Genomic DNA, 19,197 nt, shown 5'->3' with positions numbered 1-19,197 from the left:
CGCGACCCGCGACGTCGCGACGTGCCGACAATGGCGACTGCGTCAGCCTGAGCGGGCCTCAGTTTTCCAGCAATCTCCTGACGTTGGCGCGAGGGCCGTGGGGGCCGCGGGAGCCGCGGGGGCTGCAGGCGTCTCAAACCCGGTCGGCGGCGGCGGCGCGCGTGCGCGCTCCCGCCACGCCTTGGGTCGAGCCGCTGCGCCGAGGCCCGGTGGAGCGAGCCAGGTGGGCGGCGGCGCGGCGGGGCTGCAAGCTGCGGCGCGCGCGCGCGCGCGGCGGGAGGGCGGGCGGAGCGGGGGGCGGTGCGGGCGCCGGGCGGCCCCGACCTCCCAGAGGCTGCTGGGGCGCCGCTGGGAGGCGTGCCGGGGGGCGGCGGGACGCGGGCCGAGTGCGGCTAACCTCCCTTTCTCTGTTAGCCTCCGGCTGCATCTCGGCCTCAGTGCTCCTCTTTGCTTGCGCAAAGCCTGTCCCTTGCCTAAGTCGGCAACATGAGCGGCAACAACTTGGATGGGAACGACGAGTTTGATGAGCAGTTGCGAATGCAAGAATTGTACGGCGACGCCAAGGACGGCGACACCCAGAAGGATCCCACTGGAGAACCCGATTCTTTCGGGCAGCAGCCCGCTGACACCCCCTATGAGTGGGACCTGGACAAGAAGGCTTGGTTCCCCAAGGTAGGAGAGGGGCACGGGCGCCAGTGCAGCGCGGGCCCGCCTGGCCAGCCTCGCGAGGCGCCCCTTTTCCGTTTTCTTTGCTGAGGTCCTGAGTTAGAGCCCCATGGATAGTGACGTTTCTTTTTGTTGTTTCTGTTGCAGAATCGATGTATAGAGAAACGTAAATCTTTACAGAGATGTCTTAAGTGTGATTTAATTCTTAAGTCTTTTCTATGGCTTGTTAATTTTGTCTGTGAAGGTCACAGTTGGTTATTGCACCGATGACTGCTTTTTATTGCAAAGAGGAAAAACACCAGGAGCAAATTTAGTAGCTGTTAATCTCAGATAGCCAACCTCACTTATCCTAGGAATTCTGCTGTTTGTTTAGCTTACGTACCTTGTGCAAAAGGCAGCTTCTCGGTTTGAAAAAAAGTAGCGGTGTATATCTCTTTAGGGATTGAACTTTGTCTTGCACCATGAAACCACAGGTGCAGAATAGGGGTGGAGAAGATCTATGTATGTTTGTTTAGAGCGCTTGGAAATTGTTAAGTATTTTATTTCAGCTTCAAAGTAAAGTAACTGGTGTTAACTTGGTTCTGTAAACTTTGGGGTAAAAGTACCCTGTTAATCAAAGTCTCATGTGGGTGGAAAAAGATACTAGGAGCACACTAATGGACTTGCAGGCTGGTAATATAAACCGTGTCTCCATTGTGTAATTCGTCGGCTACCCTTAAAATTATTTATTTCAACTTTTTTATTTTCCATTGTGTATAGGTGTGTATGCTCCATTCCCTCCACGTTGTTAAATTTATGATTTTGCTTGTACTGGTCGTGCCAGCTTCAGAGCACATTTGGTTTCTGAGTACCTTTAACAGTAGTCTGATAATGGATTGATTTGTGACCGTTATCTTTTTATGTTATGGAAGCCCATACCTCTTGGAACTGTGAGTTTAAAATTTTCCCCACTCCTATGTGTGCGTAACATTGACCAGAATGAAGGAAGAACTCCCATTTATTTCATTGTGCAACTGTGCTTTATTTTTTTCCCCCCTAAAAGCCGGGAATATAGATATGAGTTGAATTCGTTCTTAGTTTCTTCTGACGCTAAATGATAGTGTGATTTTAATTAGTGATGGAGTTAAAATAAACATTAGTTTTACAGTTGTTAGCCCCCGTCTCTTTTTACCAGATCAGTTCCATTCTGCGTGCTGTCTGCCTGCAAATAATCAAATATTTACTGTGTGTATACTTTTGTGTATCTCTATCCAAAAGAAAAATTGGTCCTGGTATTAGATTATTAGTTGACTGTTGGTTTTTGTTCTGTTTTATTGTTATCTGGTATTTCCTTTATTGTATGTACTTGTAGCCCTAGTCAGGTAGACTGTAGAGAGGTAGTGATTTATAAATTAAACAACGAGAAAATGTGCCAACGTCACTTAAAATTCCAGTAGTATCTTAGAATTTTGTGCTGATAACCCAAATACCCATTTCTTATTTTTTTATCATTTTATGCACATTTTTCACATAAGGTGACTACTCTGCCATTTACACCATTTACTACAACCGTTATCTGCAGAAGCACTTCTCTGTTCAGTTATATAAACAAATATGCTGAAATTTAACACTGTGTAAACTTTTTATGGGAAGAAATCATTTTTGAATTTCTGTTATCTGTGTGTGTATTGAATTTTTTGTTTAGATCACTGAGGATTTCATTGCTACATATCAGGCCAATTATGGCTTTTCTAACGATGGGGCATCTAGCTCTACTGCAGATGTACAAGAAGTCAGTGCTAGGACTACAGAAGAACCTCCACAAAGAAAAACCCCTGAACCCAGTGATCCCAAAAAGAGGGGAGAAAAGAGAAAGGCTGAATCAGGCAAGTGGATTTAGCTTGCAAAACAGGAATGTGAAAATTTTAAATGTTAGTATGTGTATATATGGTTACTGTTTGGAGAATTACAGTAGTTTTGAAGGAACCATAAGATGAGGGTTTTTTTTTTTTAATTATTTGAGTTCATATAGTGACTCTCACACTAATTTGTGGGCATTGGGTAGGCTGTTTCAATTCTGTGCCTCAGTTTTTTCCTTTGCAAAATGAGCTGTGATCAAAAGTTCTGTTTGTAAGATAATTTTCTTATATTTTTTGAGCTTAATTAAATTGAACTCAAGGCAATTTTGCCTCAGCGTGGCCATGTCTAACACAGTAGATTGGAATCAGAAGCAACTTACGCATGCAGGGCCTAAAATCAGTGCAAGGATGAGTTTTTTTCTTTTTAAGGTAGTATCAGAATCATAAAGAACCAGGATAACTAGCCATCCTTTTGTAGACAGGACTTTGAAACTAATCTAATGTCCAAAGATCCAAATACTTTGAAAGCTGGACAGTGATTTGAGTTAGTCTCTCTTGTTCTAAGGGTAAGAAAAGTCCTGGAAGTTTCAAGAAACTGCTGCATTGTCAAGATTTCATAATGTGACTCTTACCTTTTCTTGCATGTGTTTTTTTTTTTTAATTTTGATTTTTAGGATGGTTTCACGTTGAAGAAGACAGAAATACAAATGTATATGTGTCTGGTATGTGTACTTTTTAATTTTTATTTGTTTGTTTATTTTAAGTAGGCTCCACACCCACCATGGGGTGTGAACTCACTCACCACCCTTAGACCAAGAGTTGTGCTCTACCGACTGAGCCAGCCAGGCACCCCTCCCACCTCTTTTAAACAAATTTAGAGTAGAAAATACTTGATGGTTTGAGATTTTTCATGAAGTGGTTTATACTTTTCAACTTCTCTAAAATCTGTTTTTTTATCATTGTGCCCTTTTTTTTTTTTCGTTCAGCAGTTGACATTGGTAAGGGGTGTGTTTTTGTTTATTACAAAACTAAGAAACATGACAAGCATACAATTTTGTATGCCATCCTTTCTGTCTGCTGTAGGTAACTTAGGGCAGTCTGCCCCTACAGTGATAGAAGGCTTAAGCAGAACACGATATTTTAAAAAGATTTCATTTATTTATTTGAGAGAGAGAGAGACACAGCGAGAGAGGGAACACAAGCAGGGGGAGTGGGAGAGGGAGAAGCCTGCTTCCCGCGGAGCAGAGAGCCTGACAGAGGGCTCTATCCCAGGACCCTGGGATCGTGACCTGAGCCGAAGGCAGGTGCTTAATGACTGAGCCACCCAGGCAGCCCGCAGAACATGATTTTAGTGTATATTTGAACACATTGAAACATGACATTTCCTCAATTCTATAGGTGTGAGATTTTTTACAGACATTTAAAAAATCAGATTTGAGCTCATCTAAATTGTATAGATTTCTAATTGGTAGAATGCTTAAGTAACCTACACTGTTACTGTACATGCCTTTGTGATTTTCTCCCTAATGTTACAGGTTTGCCTCCAGACATTACAGTGGATGAATTTATACAGCTCATGTCCAAGTTTGGCATTATAATGAGAGATCCTCAAACGGAAGAATTTAAGGTCAAACTGTACAAAGATAATCAAGGAAATCTTAAAGGAGATGGTCTTTGCTGTTATTTGAAGGTCAGTTATGTGGTCAGATAAGTTTCTTGTATTTCCATTTATAACTCAGGAATCAGGGCTATAATTTCGTATAGATGGTAACCAAGACAGAACTACGCAGAACAGGATGTGAAGAAAACTAAAATTTCAGATTGTGCCAGTGTGTATCGCATTGGTGAGGTTATTTATTTGTAGTAGGAAAATGCGTTCTCAGGCCAAGGTATTATGTAAGTTAGTGCCTGAAGTGCTGCTTTTGTCTTGAAAGAATTCTCACCGCAGAGATCTCTTTAGGACTCTATCGCATATAATTGACTCAGAACACATTTTAAAAATCCACAAAGCAAAGAAAGGCGGTAACATTTCATTCACCTACTGGAATGAATGAGACTGGGATCCGGCAAACTCCAGCCTGCTGCTTATTTTTGTAAATACGGTTTTATCGAACGCGGCCACATTCCTTCATTCCTTGACTCATTCGTCGGGGGCTGCTTTTGTGTTTCAGCAGTGGAGCTGAGTGGTTGCAGCGCATACCACATGGCCCACAAAGCCTAAAATACTTACTAACTGGCCCTTTACAAAAAAGTTTTCTGAGCCTTGAATTCAGCCGTGAAGGAGAGGATAGCCGTGCTTGCTCTTTGAAATGTATTTGGAATGGGAGAGAAGAGAGATCGGTAGTAATAGAAATTTGCAGAACTTTACGTGTTCATGGCCCCCTCGGTTAATTGCACGGGGAAAGCTCAGTGTCAAAGACAGGCACCATTTCCAGAACCTCTCTCACCTTAGGGGTATGTTTTATGCATTATCGTAGAATGCAGGAGAAATGTGCACAATGATGACGTGTACCTATGTCAAGGAAGGTGAAGATAATTACAAAGTAAAATCAAACTTACTAAACAACAGTACCAACACCACAGGTGTGTTGTTGAGTGTACAGCATTTCGGTGAAATCAGAAAGGGGTAGGGTGAAGCCAACAGCTTTTTGGAAGATAGGTTTTGAATCTGGTTCTTGAATGTGAATGGGCCATCCATGAGTATGGCCGTTACAGGTAGTAAATAATTTTCAAATACAAGGAGAGGTGAGAGTTTTACAAGTTCTTCAAGGGTTATTAAAAATCTGTGAACAGATTCTTAGGCAGTTTGATTGGATTTTCTACTTTTTCAAAGAGGAAAAAATGGGGTTTTGAGTAAGTTGATAAAAAGTACAAGATTGGCCAACCAGTAAATTAAGTTCCCAAAAAATATAACTAAGGGACACCTGGGTGGCTCAGTCGATTAAACATCTCACCCTTGGTTTCAGATCAGTTCATGATTTCAGGGTTGTGAGATGGAGCCCCACGTTGGGCTCTGTACTCAGTGTGGAGCCCTCCCTCTTTCTCCCACTCTGCTCTTCCTCTCCTCTCCTCCTTTCTTCCTCCTTCCCTCCTCCCCTCCTCCTTCCCTCCCCTCTTTTCCTCCTCTCCTTCTCCCCACCCACTCATGCTCACATGCTCATGGGCATGCACTGTCTCTCTCTAAATACAATCTTTTAAAGATACATAATTGTTCTAAGATCCATATTTGATTGTGCAGCTAAGTTCAGTTATTTTTTGTTTTCCTCAGGTCCTCAGATCTTTGACTCTGCATAGGGCTGACAGAATCCACAAATGTATTTAATATACAAGTCGTCAGATAATCATCTTCACATTATGTCACAGACCTACATTTTAATAGGTGAACAAAGCAATGAAAGGCTGGCTGTGCTATCCCCAGTTCTTCGAGTCATCTAGTCTTTTAAGAGGGAATACTTTAGATTTCTAAAACTGGAATGTACCTTAGAAATCACACAAGTCCATCTGCCTCCTTGAGAAATTGAGACTCCAAGAGGCAGTACTAACTATTCCAATAATAATGTAATTTATTGGGCACCTGCTATATGCCAGTCCCTATCCTTTATGTGCATTCTTCCATTTGATTTTGTCAAGAACCCTGCAAAGAAGGCATATTTCTTCCCATTTTACAGATGAAGAAATTGAATAACTTGCCCAAGTTCACAAAGCTGGTTGAGGACAGCTGTGTCTAGAGTGCAGGTTTCCTGATAAGGCAGCCTAGAGTTCTTTATCTCAAAGGAGGTAGTTATGATGAAATCTTTATTGTATGTATAGTCTCGTTCATCCAAAAAAACCTCCCAGAGTTTCATTGCAGCATGTAAATTCCTGACTCTCTCATTTTACCTTTACAAAGAGGGAATCTGTGGATCTCGCATTAAAACTTTTGGATGAAGATGAAATTAGAGGCTACAAATTACATGTTGAAGTGGCCAAGTTTCAGCTGAAGGGGGAATACGATGCCTCAAAGAAGAAGAAGAAGTGCAAAGACTACAAGAAAAAGCTGTCTCTGCAACAGAAGTTTGTGTCGTTTTTCCCTTTTTGAAAGATTTCATATAAATATCCTAGAGTGTGTCTTTGGTATAGCCCCCTGCCTAGTTCTTTTCCATCAGATGTACGTATATATTATTTTCAAAGAATTTCATTAGATCATCAGAAACCTTCAATTATCTGTACCGTAGAATGATCTGGCAATGGCGTTTTTTTTTTTTTTTTTTTTTTTTTTTCCTTTTCTGGGGCATTTACTTGTAATACCTCACGGGCTTCAGTGAGATGAGAGGGCCATCTCTTTGGAAGAAGCCAAACATCAGACTAAATAAAATAGTTTAGGCTTGTGTAGCAGAGCCCTTAGTTCATTTTTGATGTGGATTGACAGCAGCTCCCCCGGGAGCTAAAGCATTAAGTACTTTCTTTTATCGGAGTGGGTTCTGAGAACATTTCTAACACTGCTCGAACCAAAGATACGGTGATCACACAAGAGTTGAGTTGTGATTGCCTGTAGTTTTTACAGGGATAGTTAGACTAGATCCCTACCAATTTTATATGAATACCTGTCCAGTAAAATTTAAGATTGTGTAGCAGAGTAGTTTTACATACTTCAGTGTGATCATAAAATGCCGAAAACCCAATACAATTTTGAACTTACTTTTTGCCCTCAAAGTGTAGTCGTGCATACCAGACAGAAATACTAAATAATTGGCACTTTCCTTTAAGAGTCTTATTAGAATGTTTGTAACCAGACTGCAGTTCTGAGAAAAGATCCACTCTGGGGATTTCAGACCCTGGGTCCGTCTTTGAGCCACCCATCACTGTTACTACTTCAAAAAGTCTCCCAGTGGGAACTGGGACTAACCTACATACAGGTGTTTTGGAATCAAATAATTAGTATCATTAAGTACTCGATAAAGGAGGATTGTAGCAGCTCCTTTTCTCCTCTCCCACAAGTATGAAACAAAATTGAGTTTCTTGTTCCTGCTTTATCACATTAGGCAGTTGGACTGGAGACCTGAGAGACGGGCTGGCCCATCCCGAATGCGCCACGAGCGAGTCGTCATCATCAAAAATATGTTCCATCCGATGGATTTTGAGGTAGGAGGTGATACTCCCGCTGATGAAAATGTTGATGTGCTTTCTTTCAAGGGAGCCCAAAGCTTGCCTCACCCCCGTGTGGCTCCTGCCCCCATCCTACACAACCACATAGCTGGCAAGGTAGGAAAATAGAGCAAAGTAAGAGTCCATCAGAGTGTCCTTCTAGTTCCCCAGGGAACACCGTTTAATGCCCACACTCCGGCTGCATGTGGCAGCGACTTGAGGAAATCATTATAAAAACATGATCACTGAACGATTTCTGGGCACTGCTTGCGGATTTTGAGTGCATTTCCCCAAGGACAGGCTGGTTTTGGTGGGGAGTCATTTCCCACTTGCAAATGAGAACTTCACTTTGGGACTATAAATCTGATCCTTTAAAAAAACAAAACAAAAAAAACCCTCGGGTTCATGAAGTACGGCTCCCGATATTTAAATGGTGATGGTGGCTTTTCGAGACCTGACTTGTACACAGTGCCTTCGTGGCTATCGGGAGGACTTCATGATACTTACTGTCCATGTAAACTTCTTACTAAGAGCAGCAAGTGAAAGTGACTGCAGAACGAGGTGCTGGGGGGTGCAGGAGGTGTACAAGGCCTAGACCGCCGCCGCGGCGCCTTGCACTGCCTCCTGCCTCTTACCCTGGTCAGTGTTTCCCACAGACCCGTGGCCGCATTTGTGGAAGAACAAGGCTTTATTCTCTGCCTGGAATCTGAAAGTAATGATCACCAGCTACACTCGAGATAGAGAAAGGCAACAAGTAACCGTAAAGAGAACACACGAGAAAAAAAAAAATTTCGTACTGTACAACTCCAGGTTTACAAATGATCTGGTTGCACCTGAAGCCCCCTCTTAGTCCTTCTGTGCATTGAAACAGTAAGAACACCACTTTCATTGTAGCCCCTTCGTAGAGGACCCCAGAGTGGTCTGTGGAGCTTATCGGGGCCAGTAGTGATATGATAGGGTTCATGGTGTACCCTGGGCTCATGGTGTACCCAGGGGGTCTGCATATCTTTCAAGGTCACTGGAGAGATACATGTGGTCAATTTGTAACATTGGATGTCCCTTCTGAGTAGAATTCTGAAGAATCTTGAAACAGACTTTGAAACATTTTCCCTGCTAGGTAGGGATTTGAGAGGAATTTGTAACTGGATCAGGGTGTCTGGTCTACTAGCTACAGGCCCAGATTTCTTACAGTTCATCTCATTTTATCCGCCACGTATAACTGCCTTTTTCAAAATTACATGACCTGTTAACGTCTATGACTTACATCCTTGATGCACGCGTTCCATACTTGCAATGCTCGAATGTGAATGTTAATGCAAACTTAAGGCAGATTATCTGGAGCCTCGGTAAGTAGAAGTCTGTAGCATAATTAGGTATGTGTGTTTTGCCCCCTGCCTTGCTCATTGACCACCTAACCTGAATCTGGTGATTACATTGTGCAGACTTCGTTTTCCCAAGCTTCACGAGCGTCCTTTCCTCTGAAAAGCCACCTTCACTTTATTTTGACCCCTACAAATTCCTCCAGTGGATCGCTTTAAGGATAGAAGGTTCACGCTTGTAACCTCTTTGTTCTTTTTTCAATGCTCTTAACTGTTTTTCGTGTAAACTTCACCTTGGAGTTAGAGAGCCTTTAAATTACTTGTTGAGCCTAAGTCATCTTACACTTCTATTTTCATTGATACCAGTTTGAAAACCTGTTCATAACGTTTATCATTACCCGAAATAACCGGATCTCCTCTGCTAGAATGTGAGCTCCGTGAGAGCCAGGGCTCCGTCCCCCTCGTTTGCTGTTGGATTCCCAGCGGTTAGAATCGTGCCTGGTATACAGTAGGCCCTCAATATGTATTTATTTTACAGACCCTCAATATTTATATGAAGAAAAAGTGAAAGAATGATTGTACGATAGCCCTGTTACGAGGCAGAGTGCTTTGCCTCACTCCTCGGATAACACGTTTTCTCTTGAGCATCTTTGCAAATGAAGGAAATCAATTCGGGTGCTGTCCCTGTCCGCCTGTCTGCCTGCCCTTGTGCGGTCTGCCAGCTCCATGAGAGCCTGTCAGACAGAGGAATCTTGTCATGCATTTGGTGGTTTTTTTTTTTTTTTTGAAGGTTGATTTATTTGCTTTAAAAGAGAGAGCAAACGTGCACGCGAGCGGTGGGGTGGGGGGCAGAGGGAGAAAGAGACCAAGTTTTTGTTCCTGGTCTCTGCGGACCTGAACTTCAAAGTGCATCAGTATAAATCTGTCCAGCGTAGTGACTGTCCAGTAGGGTAGACTCCGGCCGCATGTGGTTATTTAAATGTAACCGAAATGAAAGAAAGTTAAGAATGGAATTCCTCAGTCCTGCCAGCCCTTTGTATCCGATAATGCGGATCCTCATTTGTCACCGCAGGAGGTTCTGTTGGACACCGCTGGTGTAGACGCTGTAGGACTCGCTGTAGGACTCGTATGGGTGTGAGGCCAGAAAATGTGCTACTGGACGTTTTGAGGGGAGTGTTTGACTGGACTAAAGATTCCATGTGAAAACAGAAACGGACTTGTCGGGTTCCCGGGGTGTCAGAAAGAAACTAGATTTTCGAGGGCAGCTGCAATGTATTTTCACTCCACGAACAGTTGACCAGTGTGAGAAGCAAAATACCTAAAAATACTCTTTGGTTATCAGGGTGAACAATGCAAAGGCTAATATTTTTAAGGTAACTTCAGAGGGTTTTCAATATTTAATTCAAAGCCTTATTTAAAAAGGCATGCCTGGGGGTGCCTGGCTGTCTCAGGCAGGAGAGTGTATGACTCTTGATCTGGGGGTTGTGGGTTCAAGCCCCACGTGGGATATAGACGTTACTAAAAAAAATCAATAAACTTTAAAAAATAAATAAGTAAAACTGCATACTTGCCAAATTTGAATACTAAGAGTGGAAAAACCAAAACCGTGTGTTGGAGATGCAGGTTTCTCATTCTCCACACCAGCACTGGCCAACAAACCCAATGTGAGCCACACACGTAGCTTAGATTTTTCCAGGAGCCACAGTTTAACTAGAACACAAAATAGGGGAAATTACTCTTAATAATGAATTTTATTTAACCCAATATAACCAAAATATTTTTAATTTTAACATGTGACATAAAAATACTAATGAGTTACGTCATTAACCCTTTGGTACTAAATCTTCAAAATCTGGTGTTCATGTCACACTTGGAACACACCTGAATGGGAACTAGCCACATTTTAAGTGCTCAGTGGCCACATGTGGTTAGCGGCCACCATCGTGGCCAGTGTAAGTTTAGATTGGAAAGGAATGAGAAATATGGTTTATTTCTTCTGGGAAAACAGACCACCACCACCTCCCCCCAAAAATGAGGAGTGTTGAGCAGGAAGGTTTCAGTGCATCTGTCTGATTTTCATCTCAAGTCTGTTGCTTGCCAAGTGTTAGGTTTAGAAGTTTTCCATTCTTAGCTATGTTGAAGAGTTTTCCTAGAGGAGGGGATTATTATCGTTAAGCTTCAGGCTACTATACAGCAGTGACGCTGTATTAGCTTTTCAAGCTGGTGTAAATGAAGACGGAAGTGTAGGAAGATTTTGGCTAAAATCTGATATCCTTGTAGAAAAAGTGCTGAGACTTTGCTACAGAAATAGTGTGAGTGGTGCGCCCCGCCCCCCCCACACACAATGGAATCACACTTAAATTTGTTAAATATTTTGAAATAGTATTTTGTATGTTTTTACTATAATACTGATTTCCCTTGGTGAATAAAGTTAAGGTATTTGGAGTGGTTTTTTCTAACTCTAAAAAAGCTTTTTATTGACTATTCACCATGTGGAAACACCTGTGCTGGGTTCTGTGAGGCAGACGAAACATTTAGACCAAATTCCTACCTTGGCAAAGCACACAGTCTGATAGCAGATGACCACACACACACGCACACACACACCCCTCAAGGCCACCACATGCCTTTTATGCTCCGGTTCCCATTCCTCTCAACAGCATCTTCTCCAAAATGAGATTTTATAAGTGGGGGCAATCCAGCTGTACTTTTAGAAGGCTCAGATTTCTAGGATTCTCTTTTATTTTAAATTTGATGTCAGTATCTGCCTGCCGGCTCTTTATTGTTGCTTTTTGAGAGAACTTTAGGAGGGAAAAGGCACTTTTTTTTTGTTCTTTGCAGTTCTTCTCTAGTTGGTGAGGAAAATAAAAACCCGTGAGCAAGATGAAGTTAAATGTTTCCTAAAAAGCATAAGTCTACTCCAGTAGAAGTTCATATGTGGGATGTTTTGTTTATATGTGTGTGTAGTTGCAATTCAGGTCGCTAATGTAACATTTTGTGAGCCCTTTTCATGTACCGGGACTTGCAGAGAGACTGGCTAATTCCTCCAGGTGATCTGAAGTCCTTTTGTCGTGGGGTGGAGAGTCCACCCAAACCCAGGACCACCAGAAGCAGCAGCATTTGAATGCTCCTAATAGACTCACAGTTGCAAGAAATCAACAGCTTAAGAATGTTTTTTTTTTTTAAAGATTTTATTCATTTGAGAGCGAGCGAGCACACAAGCAGGAGTTGTGGAGGGGGCAGGTGCTGAGGGAGAGGGAGAAGCAGACTCCCTGCTGAGCAGGGAGCCCAACATGGGGCTTGACCCGGGGACCTTGAGATCACAGCCTGAGCCAAAGGGACGCTTAATGGACTGAGCACCCCAGGCGCCCCAGGAATGTATTGTGTGCTCTTTATGTGTGCTCTTTGTGTGGTTCTTTTGCTGTGTGGTAGGAGACAAGATGAACAGGAATCCTTATAAGGGAGGTTTACCCTGTGAGTTAAAATAGAATCTTGGAAGCACAAAGAACTATCTTAGAACACTTAGTCAATGCAAGGGATAGATGTCTCCCCATTACAGCATTTCTGTAAATAGGAATCCATGCAAAACCCAAAGCAGAGAGCTCTCTGGTCAGTACAGTCACGATGCCCGTGCAGAACAGGAATTAGCAGCGTCTGACTTTGTATGTGCTGGAGGACCTTTTTCCTGCGCTTACAGCTGCTGTTCTTTGGGATTTCCAGCCCTCCTCCCCAGCCCCCCCTCCCCTCTGCTCCAGCACGGTCCCGCCGCTGCCCCCCATGCTTAGCCATGCTTAGCCGTTCCCTCCAGCTGGAAGCAGGGCCACCCCTGTAGCAGCGGCTGCAGCCTTGGTGATCTGACGTCATTTGGTTTTGACTTTAAAATTTTGGAGCCCGCAGATAAGAGTAACTACTTTTAAGTAAAACCTTTTTCTGTACGCTGGTTTGTCAAAGCAAGAAATTTGATTTCTCAGGGTTTATATTTAAAGAAGGGGGCAGATCTGTTTTAATCGTGTGTATGTTTGCAGGATGATCCATTGGTGCTGAATGAAATCAGAGAAGACCTTCGAGTAGAGTGTTCAAAGTTTGGACAAATTAGGAAGCTCCTTCTCTTTGATGTAAGTTTGTGGCTTAGACAAATGATCCCTAAGCAATTGTTCTTTGCATTTGATAAGTTCTTCCCAGGTGGCAGTATGTCCCCGACTTTGGATTCATGTTTTTGTATGGTAGGTCTGCTATCTTGTGGTAGTCCTCTGTTAGCAATAATTAGATGAACGTGGCTCGGAAGTCAGGGCCTTGGTAGACTCGGTATGCCTCGGTGATTTCCCGTTACTATCACTCTGGAGTATACGATCGGGTGAAAGGAAGTACGAGAAAGACGTGTGAGACCTTGTGGTTCCCTGTTGGCCCACCTTTCCCCACCTTTGTGAATTATTCTCCTCCTCCATGTTTGAAGAACAACAATCAAGCAAGATATTTGTCTGTTCCCGTTCCTACTCTTTGTACTTCCAAGATCAACACATAATAATGAAAAGAGTCGCCATGTATTGATTGCATATGAGCTACTGTGTGTGTTACCTCCTTTAATCCTCACGATCGTTTGAGGTAGGTGCATACTATTATACCCATTTTACAGATGAGGAAGCTGGAAGTTTTAGAGATTGAGCGAGCTCCTTGCTCAAGGTCATTCTGCTGTTAAGTGGCACAGAGCCAGAATTTAAACCCAGGGCTATTTGACTGGACAGTCCACACTCATTAACAACTATACCATCTTGCTTCTCTTTAGGCGGTGTTGTCAGCAGAAGCATTTCCGAGGTCGCCGTGCTTGGTTCTTGCTAAACAAGATTAAGCTAAAGAAGCAGCTAGCTTTGGGGCGCCTGGGTGGCTCAGTCCGTTAAGCGACTGCCTTCTGCTTGGGTCATGGTTGCCGGGTCCTGGGATCGAGCTCTGCATCAGGCTCCCTACTCAGCAGGGAGTCTCCTTCTCCCTCCGTCCCTCCCCCTGCTCATGTGCTCTTTCTCTCTCTCTCTTTCAAATAAGTAAATAAAATCTTGAAGAAAAAAGAAGCAGCTAGCTTCAAGTCGCTGGCTGGTGTACAAAGGAAAAATGGCTTCATACATAAAACCTTTAAGCTTAAATCATCAGAAACAACACTCCTGCGTACCGGTTTTGTCAGATGTGTATGTTTTATTTTTAGTTTTCTCATTCATTCCTTCTTTTTCCTCCCTTTCTAGAGACACCCAGATGGTGTGGCCTCTGTGTCCTTCAGGGATCCAGAGGAAGCTGATTATTGTATCCAGACTCTTGACGGAAGGTGGTTCGGGGGCCGTCAAATCACTGCCCAGGCGTGGGATGGAACTACAGATTATCAGGTAAATTCTGCAACTGTCAAGGGCACATAAATTGAATCATTACTGACAAACACTGATCTAGCGGTCCTTCAAGATAAGTTTTGGGTTCAGTGCAATCTATTTAATGTAATACTACTTCTGAATTATACTTTGTGTTCAGAGCATAGAAAGAATAATGTTTCAGTCTTTTAGCTTATAAGTGAAGCATGGAGAGAGTTCAAATATTAACTTTTTCACTGGTGAAACATTTCTGCAGGACTGTAGTATTGAGCATTTTTTAAAAATGATCTTGAAGACCAACTCTAGTGGACTGATACGTAAAGTTTTGAAAACTGAAGATAAGGAAATGCTCTGATTTCCTAAGAAGAGATGCCTTATGTGTCAGTATCAGAAGTATGTAGAGAGATTACTTCTTTGTGCACAAAACTTATCTTAATGACAATTCCCATTTCTCCACAGGTGGAAGAGACCACAAGGGAAAGGGAGGAGAGGCTGAGAGGATGGGAGGCTTTCCTCAATGCTCCCGAGGCCAACAGAGGCCTTCGGCGTTCGAATTCCGTTTGTGCTTCGGAAAGGGCAGGGCCTTCTAGGGTAAGGCATTTTTCGGAGCATCCTAGTACATCGAAAATGAATGCACAAGAAGCCGCAAATGAAATGGCATTCGAAGAACCTATCGATGAAAAGAAGTTTGAAAAAACCGAAGATGGAGGAGAAGTTGAAGGCGATGCTTCTGAGAAAGATGCCAAAGAAAGTGGCCCCGAGAAAGAGGCTGAAGAAGGCTGCCCCCAGAAAGAATCTGAAGAAGGTGGCGTCAAGACAGAGTCTGAGGAAGGCTGCCCCAAGAGAGAGCGCGAAGATGACTACCCTGAGACAGAGCCTGGAGAAGGCGGTCCTGCGAAAGAGTTTGAAGAAGGTAGTCCTAAAACGGAGGCTAAAGAGAATGACCCCGAACAGGAATCCAAAAAGAAGAGGCTCAAAAATGATCATGAAGAGAATGGCCTTGAAAAGGAATCTGACCAAGATGGCCCCAGCAAAGAGTACGAAGGGGAGGAGAGCCCCCAAAAGGAGTCTGATGAAGACGACTCAGAAAGGGAATCCGAAGAAGATGACTGCTCTGAAAAGCAGTTCGAAGAGGGCTCCGAGAAAGAGTTTGAAGAGAACGGCCTGGAGAAGGATTTTGAGGAGGAGGGCTCTGACAGGGAGTTCGGCGAAAACCTTCTCGATCGGGAGTTCGACGACAATGACTCTGACAAGTCAGAATTTGGAGATAGCAGCTCCGAAAGAGTGTTCGAGGAGGAGGTCTCCGAGAGAGAGTTTGACGAAGAGTCCGATGACAAGGAAGAAGGGGAAGACACATACGAAAAGGTGTTTGATGACGAGTCGGACGAAAAAGAGGACGAAGACTACGCAGATGAAAAGGGGCTCGAAGATGCTGATGAGAAGATGTTTGAAGACTCAGACGACAAAGAAGACGAGGAAGGAGTCGAGGTAAAGGAAGATGAAGAGGTGGACGAGAAGATGTTTGAAGAAGAGGATTCCAACGGGAAGCTGTTTGACGATGAGGATTCCAGTGAGAAGCTGTTCGACGACTCCGATGAGAGAGGGACAGTGAGGGGCGTGGGGAATGCGAAAGATGAAGGGCCCCTGTCCACAGGCAGCAGCTTCGTCCTCAGCAGCGACGACGACGTCGAAGACATTTAATCCCTTCAACTTGCTTTGTAGGGAGCTTCCTCCATCCGCGTTCAGCCCGCGCTCTGGGGTCATTGCTAGTAGTGCTACATGAACGTGTGCCTAGTGGTAGGAAACCAGCAGAATAACGCATTGAAGTTTTCACTGTTACCTGTACTTGGTGATCTTAAATCTGTGTTAATTGGCCGTTCAGGTAAAACTTCCTAGTATAATGCAAGTCAGCTGGGTACTCGTCCTTTGTCAGATTTGTTAAACGCATGCAGAGTAATATTTTTTAAAGTATTCTGATTGAAGTTTGTGATAATTCCAAAATAAAAACAAGTTGTTAATATGCTGAAACTGGAGAACTGGACTTGCGTTACGTTGCATTTTAAATTCTTGCTGTTGCTTTATTCATACTAAAGTGTGGTGTTTGTGAGGACTTGATAAAGCTAAAGCTCGTAGGAGTCTTCTTGCTTCCAGCTTCCGTCAGCACTTAATCCCCGTTTCCCTCCCTGCCCCAGAACATGTTACTAAACTTACAAGGTAAATAACACTCTGGAGTTGTTCCCTGCCTAGTCCTTGCGAGCTACTTTGACTTGTTTTCTTTCCCACCCTCTTGCCGCGAAAACGGACTCTGAGATGTGCGAAAGTCGACTCCCGGAGGTCCCAGCTTCCGGTACTGGAAATACGGAGGAGATTAGAATTCTCCAGTGTACTGTGGGGGCCCCTTGAGAAGCTGATTGAAGTCATGGGACCTTTCCCCAGAAAAATGTGTGCACACACTACACAGCTTTTTTTGTATACACTTTTCAGAGGTTCATGGATCCCCTGGAGTTCAAGATCTACTTGTATCATGCATACTTTGGTTTTTCGTTCTAGATTCATGGTGCCTAGTACTGTGCTGAGTTGTGTAGTCCCAATAAAAATTGGAGTCTTTCTTGATTGTGCTTTCCAAATTAAGTATTGGTGAATTGACTTCTGCTGTAGCATTAAGAAGTGACTCTCGTGAAGTAGAAGCATTAAAATAAACTGCATTGGTGCTTTTTCATTATACCGTCTGTAAGTGTAATTATTGCCCTTTTCAGACCAAAAAAAGAAAGAAGAGTCCTTGTATTTCAAGCCAAGGCTGAGAATTTAGTGGTTAATGTCTGGGATTTCTTAAAATCTCGGGATTTTCAGGGCACCTGGGTGGCCCAGTGGGTTAAACCTCTGCCTTCGGCTCAGGTCATGGTCTCGGGGTCCTGGGATCGAGCCCCGCATCGGGCTCTCTGCTCAGCAGGGATCCTGCTTCGCCCTGTGTCTCTGCCTGCCTCTCTGCCTACTTGCGCTCTCTCTCTCTCTCTCTCTCTCTCAAATAAATAAAATCTTTTAAGAAAATCTCGAAATTTTCACCAAGGACAAATCCATAAGAGCTAAAGAAAGGTAAATACAGAAAAGTGGCAGACCAAACTCGTGTTCCCTTTAAAGGTATAAGCCAGAAACATTTACACATTCCCTTTATTGGAGGATTGGTTTCCTGAGGGGTGGGCTGCGGCTTCCCTTCCGTAGGCAATGGTGGGAACACATTACAACACAGGTGAACTCCCAAGATGGTTGGAAGGGGGCTGTTTACTTTCTAAATTTGCTCCCCTCATTAATTTGATTGATAGGAAATACTCATGCTCTTTTTATATAAACACCCTGGAAGCAAAGGTCACAAATAGCTGTCAAATGGTAAATGATTCGGGAGGTGATATTGACAGACTTAAGAGTCATCCACACACACAGTCACCCGTTTCCTAAGTTGCTGGGTCTTACTTGTCCCCATGATGGAGGTTTTTGTGAGGCAACACGTCCTGGTAGCAAAAGAACAACAATCCAAGGGGTGGGTTTTAAGCACAGCAAAGCCCAACGATTACCTGACAGTCTAACCTTGATGTTCCTTAAGACTATGTTGCTTCTGTAAATATCCAATAATGTATCCCATCCGAAGGCATGAACCAGGAGGGCCGGATACCTTCACAGGGCATGAGTGCCCTGCTGTCTTGAGTGCCTTGCATAGGAGTAAACTCAAAAAACTCCATGTTAGGAGAGCGAGATCTTAACGACCTTGCAATATTCACAAGATATTTCAAATTATTCCTGCTTTCTACAAAAGAAACCTGACAGGGCAAATTAAGAGTAATTTGTCGCAAAGGTCTCTGTTTTTCTCCTCCTTCCGTGATAATAACCCTGGGCTCTTTCTGAAGCCCCGGGGGGCCAAATCTGGTCCATTTGGAAGCCATCGCCTCTTCCTTTTAAGAGAAATTACTTTTCTGGTGTCAATTATTTGGGTATTCTGAGGCTTGGAGACCTGGTAGGAGTTAGCAGATTTTCTGAATATGCCTTTCTCAAATAATGTGAATCTTTAAGTAAACCCAACATTTCAAAGGAATGCCCAGAAGTGCTCTTAATTCATTTGAACAAAGCCAGGGCTTGGAGAGTAGGAAGAGACTTTTAAATGTGCCCCCTTGTGAATATTAGCCAGTATTCTTAGATACTAGCTTTTCCTTAATGGAGTCTCACAAGCTGCGTGCCGTTTTGTTGCTGTTTAGACAGTGACTTCATTTAATATCAGACCGCCCGGATGATTTTGCCTCTTAACCACAGCTCATTTACATGACCGCCTTGTTGATCTCTAAGTAAAATACTAGCCCGATGTAAGAAAACAAAGTTACAATTAGCCCTTCATAAAAATCACAAGTCCAGAACTGCAAACAGCCCGAAATCCTGGACATCAGTTACCACGGCTGTTGGAGAAACAGCTGTTTGAGAAAAATACTTTGTGGTTTGAAGTTTACTTTGAGGTAAACTTAGAAACCGAGTCCCACGGATGTGTCTTTTCATTCGGAACCGAGAGGATTCCGCCGTCGTGGGATGTCTGATGCATTACACGCACACAGAGACCAAAAGCAGGGCAGCCCGTGTTCGTAGTCCCATTCTCTGCGGAAACTTCCAGACCATGACAGTGAGGTGCGCTGCTGGTCCCGGGCTGAGTTAGGAAAGTTCGAGGGGCCGCCGCACCGAGGGGGCTTGGCCACTGCCAGCATTTCCACCGCTTCTTCATGCTTCTGCTGAAATAGCAGTGGTGATATGAGAAGAGTAAAGCTCTAAGCAGAAAGCATGTCTTCACACCTGTCAGAATGGCTAAAAACAACACGGGAAACAGCAGGTGTTGGCGAGGATGCAGAGAAAGGGGACCCCTCCTCCACT

The 19,197-nt window shown here is 43.6% G+C and overlaps 1 protein-coding gene across 2 annotated transcripts; it reads left to right on the top strand.

Annotated features, from left to right (window-relative positions):
* HTATSF1 (HIV-1 Tat specific factor 1) lies at positions 1-17,017 on the top strand. 2 transcript variants are annotated; one of them, XM_047715790.1, is made up of 10 exons: positions 2-223; positions 415-672; positions 2,351-2,531; positions 3,179-3,226; positions 4,040-4,194; positions 6,394-6,557; positions 7,526-7,625; positions 12,973-13,062; positions 14,179-14,316; positions 14,755-17,017. In XM_047715790.1, the coding sequence occupies exons 2-10, from the start codon at positions 487-489 to the stop codon at positions 15,994-15,996; spliced, it is 2,304 nt and encodes a 767-aa protein (XP_047571746.1). In that variant the 5' UTR covers positions 2-223; positions 415-486; the 3' UTR covers positions 15,997-17,017. The 2 variants fall into 2 exon arrangements, with proteins under 2 accessions (XP_047571747.1, XP_047571746.1); XM_047715791.1 differs by lacking the exon at positions 12,973-13,062 and having other exon boundaries at positions 1-223.
* Positions 17,018-19,197: the final 2,180 nt, after the last annotated feature.

Source organism: Lutra lutra, chromosome X, assembly GCF_902655055.1.
Source record: "Lutra lutra chromosome X, mLutLut1.2, whole genome shotgun sequence".
Lineage (NCBI taxonomy): Eukaryota > Metazoa > Chordata > Mammalia > Carnivora > Mustelidae > Lutra > Lutra lutra.
Note: the sequence above shows the minus strand (reverse complement) of the source record. Positions and strands in the feature narration are given on the sequence as shown.